Below are 13,484 nucleotides of genomic sequence, written 5' to 3' on the forward strand. Positions count from 1 at the left end.
TGAGAACTGCCTCAAAACAGTCAGACCAGCAGATACCTGAGGGAGTATGTCAGAAAAGATGTGACTGCCTGAAAGATGTAGTCATTGAAACTCAGCTGGCTTCTTTAACTTCTCGTATGCCCAGACATGCACGTGCTTATCTATTTATTTACGTTTAGATGACAGCGGTGAAGCACCTCCTGGCCATGGATCCTGTATACATCTTCATAACAAATGTTAAGTCCTGGACAGTATAGCTGTGAACTTTGCTGTTCAACTCTCCCAGATGACACATGTTGGATGTCATACCCAGCCCTGTGACTTGGCAACTGAACTCTTTAATGAGCAGTTAACTGCTTCTAGCTGCTGTCAATGTCTTTGAAGACTGAAAATAAAAATAATATACTTTAGGACTCTCAGTTGAAATTTGGAAACAAAGTTGCTTGCATTGTCTAGAAATCAACCTTTATTTTTCTAGTTGAAGAGAAAAACTGTAAAATGAATTTTTGAGGTGTTTTATTTCCTGGAAATGGTCATCTTTAGAAATGTTTCCCTCTTTCATGTTTTGCACAAGCCATTGTTTTTTAAAATTGTTTTAAAAAGATTTAAGTTTTCATTTTGAAAACACTGAAACAAAGTGTTTTGACACTTCTGAAATTCACCTTGCACCTTCTTTGGAGAGCAGGGTCAGACTCTGGGTTTGAAGAAGCTGAGTATGATAGTAAACATCCTTGCAATATCAGACTCCTTAAGTTTCCAGAAGAATCTGGTTGTCCACGTAGGTCAGTAAGGGAAACATAACTACTGGTACAAGTGACAAGAGTGTGTTTGACATGTTTGGTCCTCAGATTTTGTTGGTTTTCTTTAGGAAGAAGAGGTTGGTTGGGCTCTTTGGAATAGACAGTGTTTTGTACCTTCTCTCTAGTGGGAGTCTGAGGGTGCTCAGGTAAAGGGGTTCAGCAGTAGTGTGTGCTGGGGGCGTGGGAGACTGTAGCTAATGCAGAGATCATAGACTACAGTGAGAAAACAAAAAACAGCTGATCAGTCCTCAGAAGGGGTAAAAAGAAGGATTTTCTAAGACCCAGAAGACTGGATAAGGCTTGCTGCTGTTCAGGAAACCGCTGACCTGGCTAGATTTGAGGACTCATCTTCACAGGGGAGAGTTGCATATATATGGTTTAATTTTACTCTGCTTTACAAATTGCTTTGAGCTTTTTCTATTACAAAGTAAATTGTTACAGCTGTTACTTGTATAAACCCAGGTTTTGGAGGAGTTTAAAGCCCTTGGCTTTGGGAAATTTGCAGTAAAAAAAGCTTTGGGTCACTACACATCTGTATTCTGGCTCCATGGGTTTACCTAGTAAGGCCAATCTGCAGAAAACTGGTCCCTGGGTCTTCTCTCAGCAGCTATTCTTTCAGTCCTAGTAAACTAGCCCTGAAATGAGTAAAGTGAAGGCAAATTTCCCAGGAAGTCTGATATGACTTCAAAGCTAGGAAGAATTAAAGGACTCTGTGGAAAAAGGAGTATGATTTAAATGAAGAGAGACAATTTATGTAGTCCTAAAAAGCTTTTGAAACTTACTACAAAGATCACAATTCCTGCTTCCTCTTTGTTGCTGGACAGAAGATAGCCACACAAATAATTTAATTTCTATGTAACAATGTAACCTTAACATTTTATTTTGATGCTCTTCATTTCAAAATAACATAATTACAAAACTGTGGGGGTTTTTTGGTTGGTTGGTTTGTTTGTTTTTTAAGAGAGCTAAATGACTTAAGAATGAAATTAAAACAGTCAGTTTTGGTAGAATGAGGCATTTCTGGTAGAGCTGGATTCTTCTTAAGCTTGACAGCCAAATCAAAATACTGGCAATCTGAAAAAATAAAAAATGTGTTTCTACAAGCCCATCCTGTTTTAGGAGTAAGTCTCTTTTTGAGATATTCTCTAAAGTTATCTGTTCTTTCTATCAGTAGAAGTAATTGTCTGGGCTGCTGCTTTCTCCCTGCTTTGTGATCCTGCAAATACAACTGTCATACTTCAAAGTTTGGATCTTGACATTTTGTATTCGATATCTGGTATATAATTTCTTCAGTGTAAAATACCTGCTACATGATTTTTCTAATCCCACAATATTCTTTGCACGCTTTTCCCACAAAAAATAAAATGACAATTTATTCTCCTGTCCTGGTTGCAGCTGGGATAGAGTTAATTTTCTTCTTAGTAGTTGGTACAGTGTGTTTTGGATTTAGTGTGAGAATAAAGTTGATAACACACTGATGTTTTAGTTGTTGCTAAGTAGTGCTTATCCTAATTTAAGGATTTTTCAGTTTCCCATGCTCTGCCAAAGAGCAGGTGTACAAGAAGCTGGGAGGGAGCATAGACAGGACAGGTGACCTGAACTAGGCAAAGGGATATTCCATACCCTAGAACGTCATGCTCAGTATATAAACTGGGGGGAGTTGGCCTGGAGGGGTGGATCGCTGCTCGGACATCAGTCAGCAGGTGGTGAGCAATTGCATTGTGCATCACTTGTTTTTTCTTGGGTTTTATTTTTTTATTATATTCCTTTTCGTTACAATTATTATATTTTATTATTATTGTTGTTAGTATTACATTTTATTTTACTTTAGTTATTAAATCGTTCTTATCTCAAGCCACAAGTTTTACTTTTTTTCTGATTCTCCTCCCCATCCCACTGGGAGGTGGGGAGTAAGCGAGCAGCTGCGTGGTGCCTAGTTGCTGGCTGGGCTTAAACTATGACATCTCCACAGTAACTTCATGGAACTTTTATAAAGTTGTAGAATATAGACTTTTAATAATTGTTTTCCTGAGGGTATATTTATGAAGGTTGTATTACTAGAAAGCAGTGAGGTAGGATAGTAATGTATTATAAGGATAATTCATGCATGCTATACCATAATTAACTTTGGGGGAAGTTTTAAATCAGCAGGACTGTTCTGGGTTTTTTGGTCATCCTTTCAAATTGTGAAAAAATTGCATCTTAAATTGTTATTTTCAGTTTTACAGAATTTTTGGATCCATTCCAGCGGGTTATCCAGCCAGAAGAGATCTGGCTGTATAAAAATCCTTTGGTGCAATCAGACAACATACCTACGCGTCTTATGTTTGTAAGTACTAAATTTTTATTGGTCATTTGATGGCTGTGAACTAAGTACACTTTCATTTGATTAGCAGTAGGAAGTCTTTCAGAAGTATAGGATGTTCCTTTAATTCTAATGACAATTTTTTTCCAAACTGGGGATGTCCAAAATGGCAAAATGTAGGCAATCATGGGGAGTTTGTAAAAAGCAGCATTACCAGGTGACTGAATTTATGAATGTTGATTTTACAGTTTAAGATTTAAGCTTAGTGTTAACTTAAAGGGATGCTAGAGTAGTGATTAGAGAAGCTTTTTGAATTAGCTGGTTGGGTGACCTGGCAAAACCTTGCCATGCTCTTATTAGGTTAAGTGCTTAAATTTTGAAATCCAATTTGTTTTAGGCATGTTAGACACTAAGATATTTGCCTCCATATCCTTCTTTTTTTTTTTTCCCATGTAGACAAAACCTTTGTTTTAGCTTCTGCCAACAAGCATACAAAATATATGGTAGAGCTGCCCTGCTGTCACTGTTCTGGCTCTCCCCAGCACAGCTCATGTTGACCTGCAGACTGGCTGTGTGACTTTGATGGTTTGTCTGGTTATCAAAATTCATGGTTTTGATAAACTTCACTAGGTTATCAAATTATCATAATAATCTACATATATAACTATAAGAGTGCAGTATAGACCACTACAGAAATGCTAAGAAATTACAGGTATAGTTAAGGCTATTAAAACAAGTAGGTCAATCTTTGCAAAGTTTCATCAGTCAAAGTGTAGATTTTGCAGGAATGGGCATGGCAGATGAGGTCAGATCCTAGTACCCTTACATCAAAGCATCTTTTCCTGTGTCTTCAGTGAAGCCAGGATTTTACTTTTCAGATTAAGGCTTGAATTCAGGATAAATGCAAATCAGCTATGTAATTTGTTTTCAATGTTTTTTTTTTTTTTTTTTTAAAGGCTCAGGCTTTCAGTTACAGAAACTTTTTAATTAAGTAAGGAACACTTGAAGGCGCTTCCTATTTATGAGGCAACAATATATCCCAGCCTTCTGTGACAGAGGCTGAAGGCCTGGTTTTAAATTCACCAACATATTGTTTATATTGCATTAAGAAGAAACTCTATTAAGGACTTTTTCAGCCTGGATGGGTGAAAATATATGTTTTTCCTGAAATGCAAGACAGCTGTGTAAAACAAAAAAAACCCCAAACCCAAACATTAAATTGTTGTGCTAGGAAAGACTGAGTTTAATTCTGCCATTTTTCCTTATGCTGAGCATTACCTTGCTACATGGTTTCTCTGAACCGTGTTTATAACTGAAGAGTTCAAGAACTAATAGTGAATCATTGTACAGGGGTTTGCTGCAGTGGTGAAACTATTTTTGAAACCAGTTGGGATAATCATTGGTCCATCCTCTGTTCTCTAGGCAGTAGCCACTGGGAAGCACAATTCTGGGATATGTGTAGTACATTTCCCTGTTAACCACTTCCCCTAGAGCCAGCTTTTGGTATACTTCATGGCAGGTGGAACTTCCAGGCAGCTCTGAGTCAGTAACGTTTGTATGGTCTGTGTTCTCATTCTGGCTCAGACCATTAACATGTCAGTAACTCAGTGAACAGCTTCTTAAATTAAGAAACGTAGATAACTTCTAAATGTTTTTTCTTATTTCTTTAATTAAAAAGAAGAAAAATCCAACTCTAGCATTGATCACAAGCTTTCATTATGTAAAGAATTTCTTGCCACTAGTGTTGTACTCTGATCTGAAACATATGGCTGTGGCTTACTAGAAAGCAATCTCTAGGAATTTATGAACTGCTGGATTATTTTATACACTGAGAGATTTGAATTCAAGAGAAATGTTGTGAATACTCCAAACCCAGGTTCAAATTAGACAAAGCTGACTTCTGCATGGGTAGCAAGTAAGCCACAAGGACTGGAAAGACATGAGCCTTGTTCTGTCTCTATCAGTGGATATTCCTTGTCTTGGAAAGCACAAGGTACTGTCAGCTTCTCTTGAATGCATGGAAGTATGTGGGAGTCCCTATAACTTTAGAATATCTCTGGCTTGCCAGGATGAATAATGAACGAGAGGGATTTTGTCCATGTTTCACAAAAGCAAGGCAATGTTGGAATGTTTCACTGCTGGAAAAGAAAACATTACTGAGATGTATCTGAGGAGAGTATTGCTCATTAGACTGTTGCCAAATCTGTTATGGATATGAGCCATACAGAATCTTTTTGCAAAATAAAGAAAAAGGAGTCTTTAGCAAGCCAAACTTTCTTTATATGTACATTTTGCTGCAGAATAAAAAACACCTTCCAGCTGATGCTTTTGTGTAAGGAACAGCAATGTACTGCACACAGGAATAGTTGTTCATCTCTCTCAAAAATCCATATGCTTGTGAAATATGAGGAAATCTGCAGTTTTACCAGATTTCTGAAGATTGATTGTGAAGTAGTTTGGAACAAGCTACCACTTGAATTCTATTCTTTGTTGATATTTTCTTCTGCTCCTGCTTGTTCAAAAGATTTCTAACTCTATTAAACCACCACTATAAGCCTGTCAGCCTGGCTATATTTCTACATGTTCTTCAACAATGGAATGCAGATATCTTTCTTCTTTCCTGGTGGCAATCCTTACTTTTTAGAATGAAACTAATAATTCTAGGTTTTGCTTTAACCTTTTTTTTATTTCACTTTTTGTCTCTGAAAGCAGAAAATAAACTATTGCTGAGGATAGAGAGAAGTGAACATTTCTGGAGCAGTAACGTGACACTGGCACCCTGACTTGAATCTCACACACACTGTAGACAGAAGGGAGTTTTAAGTGGAAATGGTGCATCTTTTTGCACCAAACCTGGTGCCTGCCTTTCTAAATGTAAAAAGGGGGATCAGACTCCAGACTGTGTTTTAATCTGCATGGCTCACTGAGTTAGATAATATTTTGCAGATGCAGGTGAGAGGAATGTGGACCAAGATGTACTTCCAAAATAACAAGTATAGTACATTTTCTTGTTGTTCCCTACTCAGATGTTCTAAAAGCATAAAATGAGGACTGGGATTAATCTGTATTATAAAAAGAAGAGAGTCACATGTCTTTTGTCATAACATGTCTGTCCTGCCTGTTTTTAATTTCAGTGGGGCTGTTTAAGAAGTAAGGCACTGTTCAGCCTCGGTAAAGATAGTATAATCTTACTTAAGCCATGGCACCCCTTGTGCCATATACAGCTTAATTTTTGCCTTGTTTAAAAAAACCCAGTAATTTTCACTTCAAGAGAATAAATACTTTTGAAAGACCTTGATTTGTTTTTGAACAAATGTGATGGTGAGGAGGTTTGTAGATTCCAGAAAGGAGTTGGTTAACTTAGACTGGAACCAGCAAGAAGCATAAATGGACATCCTTACCTACAAGTTGCTTTTACCTCTGCAATTGAAGGTCTGAGACAGAAGGGATGATGGAAGGACCAGCTGGGAACAAAATCATAGTTTCTATGGCAAGCCACTAAAGAAAAACTTCCTGGCATTGTGCTTGGGAGAAACCGATGTGTCTCTCTGGAGAAAGACAATAAATAGCTGCTCTGGGAGGACAGACTGCACAAAGTAGGATGCTTTTTGGATAACTGGCACATTTACAGTGAATCATCAACCATAGTCCAAATTACTCTATGATAATGGAGATGCTGTTTGTGGAAATCAAGTGTGTGCATTGATGTGCAGATGCCATTTCAGGTTCCTTGTAGGAGGAATCCTGTCCTACAGCACTGACAATAAAAGAATATGTTCTGCTTAACCAGTGAGTATACTTGTAGATGTTCAGGTGTTGTTTTTCTGGTTTTGAATAAAATCAAGCAGTTTGCTCCACATCCAAACACTTGTAAACGAAAGAATCATAAAAACATGATCTTCTGTCGTGGTTTAACCCCAGCCAGCAACTAAACACCACGCAGCCGCTCACTCACTCCCCCCCACTCAGTGGGATGGGGGAGAAAATCGGGAAAAGAAGCAAAACCCGTGGGTTGAGATAAGAACGGTTTAATAGAACAGAAAAGAAGAAACTAATAATGATAATGATAACACTAATAAAATGACAACACCAATAATGAAAGGATTGGAATGTACAAATGATGCGCAGTGCAATTGCTCACCACCCGCCGACCGACACCCCGCCAGTCCCCGAGCGGTGAATCCCTGCCCCCCCCCACTTCCCCGTTCCTAAACTGGATGGGACGTCACATGGTATGGAATACCCCGTTGGCCAGTTTGGGTCAGGTGCCCTGGCTGTGTCCTGTGCCAACTTCTTGTGCCCCTCCAGCTTTCTCACTGGCTGGGCATGAGAAGCTGAAAAATCCTTGACATTAGTCTAAACACTACTGAGCAACAACTGAAAACATCAGTGTTATCAACATTCTTCACATACTGAACTCAAAACATAGCACTGTACCAGCTACTAGGAAGACAGTTAACTCTATCCCAGCTGAAACCAGGACATCTTCTCAATGCTTTCAAGAATGAGAGTTAAAAAGAAAACAAAAAGTAAAATAAAAAGCATTTTAAAATGTCAGGAGATTGGTGCTGGAGTCTGTTATGTTGAATAGGGTCTCACTGAGAGCACAGCCTGGATTGGGCTGCCTTCTGGAGCAATGCTTAGTGTGGAAAAAAATGTACAAGATCTGTATGGATCAGTGTATGAATTTTGTGGACCTTATAGACTGTTGCTTTTTCATTTATGAAGCTGACATTTTAAATGCAGCTCCAGGCAATAACAAATCAATTATAACCCACAGTTATATTGCGATTTTAATGTATTCATTGCCCTGTAGTTGCAAAGACAAATCATCCCGCTTTGCTTAAGGTCAGGAGTTTGACAAAGATCGTTCAGCCTTCCAGTTTAAATAGAGCTAACTGGAACTAATTATTAATCAGTTGGACTGAAAAAGAATGGATGCTCTCACACATGATATTTTTTACCTCTTACAGGCAATTTCATTCCTTACGCCACTAGCAGTCATTTTTGTGGTGAAAATAATCCGGCGAACAGACAAGACTGAAATTAAAGAGGCTTTCTTAGGTAATGTATGTCATACTTCAAGATGGAAAATGTGTGATAGCTCTCAGAGATTGATTCCAATTGTAGTTTAAGCCTTGAAGAAAACCTGTCTCCATTACAGTCCATTACAGTAGTTTTCAGTGCAGTTATAGTTGCAGGCCATCTCACAAAAGCCTTTGTTTTTATGTATGTTTCTAAATGTACAAATTCTGTGCCTTAATTCCACAATCTAGCTAGCACGGGCCAGAATTTGATCAGCAAAGACAAGACCATCTGAGAGACTGTTCAGATGTATATTTTTCTGTCAAAGCCAGTCTATTACTTGCCTCTTATTTATACTTGCAGCTATTCTAAATTAAGGGTTTGACTGGAAAGTCCTGCGAGACTCAGCTGCTTAGTGTAGGAAATTACTCCTCTCATTGTTTTCTCTGACCTTCTCCTGGAGTTTACTGTTCCCCATTGCAAAATGCGTGCTCATGGCTCAGCTTTGCTAATCACAAGCTGGTGTTTCATCTTAAACTGCCAGTGGAATTAGATGTGCACTTAATCCTGGACTGTGAACTGCTATGGCTGTGTTATGGCTGAAGTCTAATTACAGTTGTAGGCAGCAACTTCAAGCAGAGGAGCAGGCAAACAATGGGGATGGTAAGTCTTAAACTGTTCCAGCTAATTCTGCCTGTGGTTATCTTTTGAGATCTTTTACTGATATATCCCCAGATCCTTTTTATATGGATATTGTCAGAGACCAAAATTGACTAAAGCACTTTCATTGGCAGAGGATACTGTGAAGCACTAAAAAGTGCAAATGTTTTTGTTGGCAGTATGTTTGAAACATGCCTGATTCTGAAATTCTGTTTCACTGGCTAATTTACACTTTAATTTATTGGCTCTTGGATCATAAGGTCAAACTGATACTCAGCCTTGTCTTAGCTGGATAGGACGTAAATGGCACTATGTATCTGCCTTTGAAAATTTCTTTTGGATAAGGCTGGGTTCCCATAGCTTGATCTTTCTCCAGTTTCTCTAACACAAATGTGAAAAGATCCTGGTTTTGTTTTGGCTGCTGCCAGTCATTTGTATTAAGTTCTGAAATGTCCCATAGTGATATTTTACTGACAAGTCCATTCAGTAGAAATAACTCTGATTCACAAAATGCATACAGTCAGAGTTCTGAGTTTCACTTTCTGTTGTTTAAGAAGGAAAGGACCTTTGGATTAGTTTCTCCATCACTTATTCTCACCTTTTTGTTCTAAGGAGATGTTCTTTTTTTCTGCTGTTCTTGGCTTCTGTTATGATTCCCTCTATAATGTCCAGGAGAAAACTTGCCAGCTTCCCCAGTATTGTCCTTGCTACCCAGACTTTAAGGAAACCCAAGCCTGATGTTCTGTTCTACAGGGTATCCCTGTTCAGTATGTGCCATAAGTGTTGAACTTCTTATGGCTTATTTATGTTCAAGTGTACCATAAATTAATATGATTCAGTATGTTAATGTGTCTGGTGATGTGAAGCTGATGTGAGGATTTATTAACTGTGGTGGAGCTTTGCTGATTTGCTGAGATCTGGCACATAATGTTCATAATGAATGATTGGAAGCGCCTCAAAAGGTGAATTTCTTTAGGCATCATACATAGAAGAGTTCAAAGGTTAAAAGGATGTAAAATACTTTGCCCCTCATATAGCCATTAATATAAAGAAGGTGATTCAGTGCATGTAGGGTAAGGAGTAGTTAGCTTCCAAATGTAGGTGCCCTTATTCCTTCCCCTGGAAGTGCCTACATCTCTCTAATGACTAGATTATATGACTTTTGGTGGGCAGTATGAATCTTGCCTAAAGGAAACAAATTGCATTTGCTCTCATTTTGTTCACCAGCTTACATTCACAGTCATTCGATACTTGGATTGCCATTGTAAGGAATATGCAACAGTGAAAGCATGGTTCAGTCAGATATGCAATCAACAATCAAGACAAAGCTCAGTGAAAAGAGTAAACTTTACCATGTGTGTCAGAAAGCAGGTATCTACATCTCCCATTCTTTAAAAAGGGAATGTAGTGCTGTGACGTTGCTGGTCATGTGCATTTGACTTTGTGGAAAATTTCAGTTCACCATGGAATTACCATAAATAACTGAGAGAAAACAATTGAGAGGAAAAAGAGGGCATGGGATTGAATGGTCACTGTGAACATAGGTGTTGAAAGCGGAAGAACTTTTGAACAATATCAGTGTGTCTAGGATTGACTTGTTCTTTTATTTTTGCTGGCAGCTATTGGTATAGTCTGAGAAAACCTTTGTTTTTGCTTTGATGGAGGACCTCTTTTTTTTCTTTTTTAACTTAAAGAAAAATAGATCCTATAGCACACACATTTTTATGATCTATAATATCCTTAGGCAATGGTTTTATGGAGACAGGATGAGTGCTGCTGAAGTGCAGCATCTGGGGCAGCAGTCCAATGAGAAAAGAACTTGTGTAGCTGTCATAATCAAAAGTTATATTACTGTGACTGTTCTGCTGGAAATCAGACATTTGCCTGATAGTTTTTCTTCTTAAGGGAAATAAAATTCAGTGGCTCTTGTGTTGTTACAGGGAGCTACAGGGTGAACTGCAACATTAAATCAGTTTTAATCTAAAAGGAGTGTATGCACTGGGTCCAAGTGCCACTGAAGTCAATGCAGGGATCTCCACATGTAGATGAGGAGGTTCATCTTTAGATGAGGTTCTTTGGAAAGTCTAGGGACTCGGCATGCAAGTACAAATAAAAAAAATGATTCAGTCATACCTCGTATGACAGTTCCTGTTTATTACTCCAATTTTATTAAGAAAATTAGTTAATCCTGGGAGCAAACGTAAGGGGAAGGTTTCAAGATTTTTAGTCAAAACACCTACATCCTTTTGAAAGAAAAATAAAAAAAAAAATCATCCAATTCTAGTTTTAGCCAAAAGGCAATTCTTTAGCTTGAAAGTGGACTGTTTAATTGTGCCATACATATACATATTTATATACATACATAAACACACACATACACTCGTACGTGTGTATGTATATTACGTATAGGTCTATACAGGAATTCTCCTTGACCCAAACAGCATAAGATTTTCATCTAGTAAACTGTAAAACTGATAAACACAGTACTTGATTCTCTAATAATTGTTTTCATCTGATGATTTATGCCTGTGCAAATGGCATGATAGGAAAACTCGCTTTGTGTAAGGAAATAAGATTCTCAAGAGTAAAAGCAGAACAAAGTCATGTGATTATGATGATGCTCTGGGGTCTGTCCTTAGTCTGGGTAATAACAAAAACAGTAGGCTGCAAAGATCATTCAGTTTCCAGTCCAGTAAAGGTTTCAGTCTGTAAATCAAATGCTGTAATGCTGCAATTTATAGCTTGGTATTTAGGTTATTATTGTTCTGTTTTTTTTCATTCTGTTTTGTAGCTGTTTCCTTGGCTCTAGCTCTGAATGGCGTCTGCACAAATACTATTAAATTAATAGTGGGAAGGTAAGTCTTGTCATGTTATAAATGATAGCTTTAACTGTTAAGAGAAATGAAGACAGATTGACAAATACAATACACCTTAATAAAAAGATAGCTGCTGCTCCAAAGCACATTGAATTAGAACAGACCCCTGTGAAGCTGTTCTTTCCCTGGTGCAGGTGTTGCACAACTTCATTATGTGACATCCAGCTGTGGTAGGAATCTATGCCCTTGTGTTTTGTTATTTGTTTGACCGGTTGGTGGATCTGGAAAAACGAGGGGTTTGAAAGGAAAGGTGTGAGCTGAAATCAGTTCATTAAGTTGGCAATACAGAAGGAAGAGTCACAGCATGGGGCAGTTCAGATGCCAATGCCACTGGTCTGCAAATAGAAATCAATTGAGTCTCTATATAACTCAGTGCATGCATTTTATGTGAAGCATATTACTGAATGTGGTATTTCCAGGTAATATCAAGGTCCATGGCAGAACAAACCTTGGAGCTAAGCAATAAGTGGAGTCCTAGGTAGGCCATTTTTTTAGGGAAGCATAAATTTGAATGAAGGGTTCAGAAAAATACTAGCAAACAAACCTCTCTGGAAAATGATTTTTTTTTTTTTTTAGGTATTTTTTGGATCATTATCAAAAGTTTGAATAATTTCAGCTGAAAAATATTTATTTGACTAGAATTCATAACACTATTTAATAGAGTCCAATGCTGCATTTGTTGTTCACCTGTTTTGCAGCTTTGAGGAAGCAGTATTTGTGCTCGGTTTCTGATGAACCCTCTCTGCTACAGTACCGATCCCCTGACAATAATGGCACTTGGCACTTTTATTTTAAGAGTGCTTTTGAAATATAATTAAGAATGTCTGCACCATCTTCTTCAGGCAGACATGAGCTCATTTTGCCTGCACTCCAAGCCAACTAGTTGCTCCGTCAGCTTGTCTCTGAATCTGTGGTCATTTGCCTTGCTTCTCTACATGGTTTATTAGCTCAGGATCAGTATGACACCATGCTGTCATTCAGCTCAGAGCAGGGTCAAAAGGAAACTCAGAGGTTTATTCAACGCACTTAGAGAGTCAGCGTCAAGGCTGGCATTAGAATTTGGTGGTTGTTTTGGTGCCAATCTTGTAGAGTAAGTTGTAGTCCTGTTCTCAGCTAGGTGTGTCGGCAAGACTTGTGCAACTTTGTGGGGTTGCTATGCCACTTTCCTCTGGCACTGGAAGTGCTGTGCAAGATTGATTGCTCTAGGCAAGAGTAACCCTGCGTGTTTGTTTTCAGAGACAACTCCCACTTGCATGCTGCACTGGAAGCTTCCCTGAGAAAGCCTGCCTGCCAAAAAAGTGACCTTAAACTGAGACACATGCTTTAGTGGTGGACTTGGCAGTGTTAGGTTTACTGTTGGACTCTTTGATCTTAAGGGTCTTTTCCAACCTAAATGATTCTATGATTTCTGTTGCTGTGTTAAGGCAGGAGGGAATGAACTGTATATGTAATAAGCAGTAAATGTAATAATCACTCTGAGGTTTATTTGTTACTACAGCTTTTATATTTTTAATATCCATGGTGTTTTTTGTAGACCGCGTCCCGATTTCTTTTACCGCTGCTTTCCAGATGGAGTAATGAACTCTGAAATGCACTGCACAGGTGATCCAGATCTGGTGTCTGAAGGCAGAAAAAGCTTTCCGAGTATCCACTCTTCCTGTAAGTTCATTTAAATGCAGTGTCTCTTTTGTAAAAAGCTGTCCTACCTGTGTTTTCAAATTGCTCTTTTTTTGTTAGATCATGAGCCTGATTTTTGTGGGAGGGGCCTGGACTTCTGTGTTAGGTCACCACCCCCAGAAATTTCCTTCTGGAAATAAAATTGTGACCCTTCCTTATCTT

At 38.3% G+C, this 13,484-nt stretch overlaps 1 protein-coding gene across 2 annotated transcripts in view; it reads left to right on the plus strand.

The window, feature by feature from the left end:
• The window catches only part of PLPP4 (phospholipid phosphatase 4), a 67,918-nt gene that overhangs the window by 17,541 nt on the left and 36,893 nt on the right, over window positions 1-13,484 (plus strand). For both annotated transcript variants that reach the window (XM_052799865.1, XM_052799864.1), the window contains 4 exons: window positions 3,000-3,108; window positions 8,058-8,148; window positions 11,561-11,624; window positions 13,180-13,304. In XM_052799865.1, coding sequence (XP_052655825.1) covers window positions 3,103-3,108; window positions 8,058-8,148; window positions 11,561-11,624; window positions 13,180-13,304 — 286 coding nt within the window. In that variant the 5' untranslated portion in view covers window positions 3,000-3,102. The remainder of the gene's footprint in view (window positions 1-2,999; window positions 3,109-8,057; window positions 8,149-11,560; window positions 11,625-13,179; window positions 13,305-13,484) is intronic.

This window comes from Harpia harpyja, chromosome 10 (genome assembly GCF_026419915.1).
Source record: "Harpia harpyja isolate bHarHar1 chromosome 10, bHarHar1 primary haplotype, whole genome shotgun sequence".
Classification (NCBI taxonomy): domain Eukaryota; kingdom Metazoa; phylum Chordata; class Aves; order Accipitriformes; family Accipitridae; genus Harpia; species Harpia harpyja.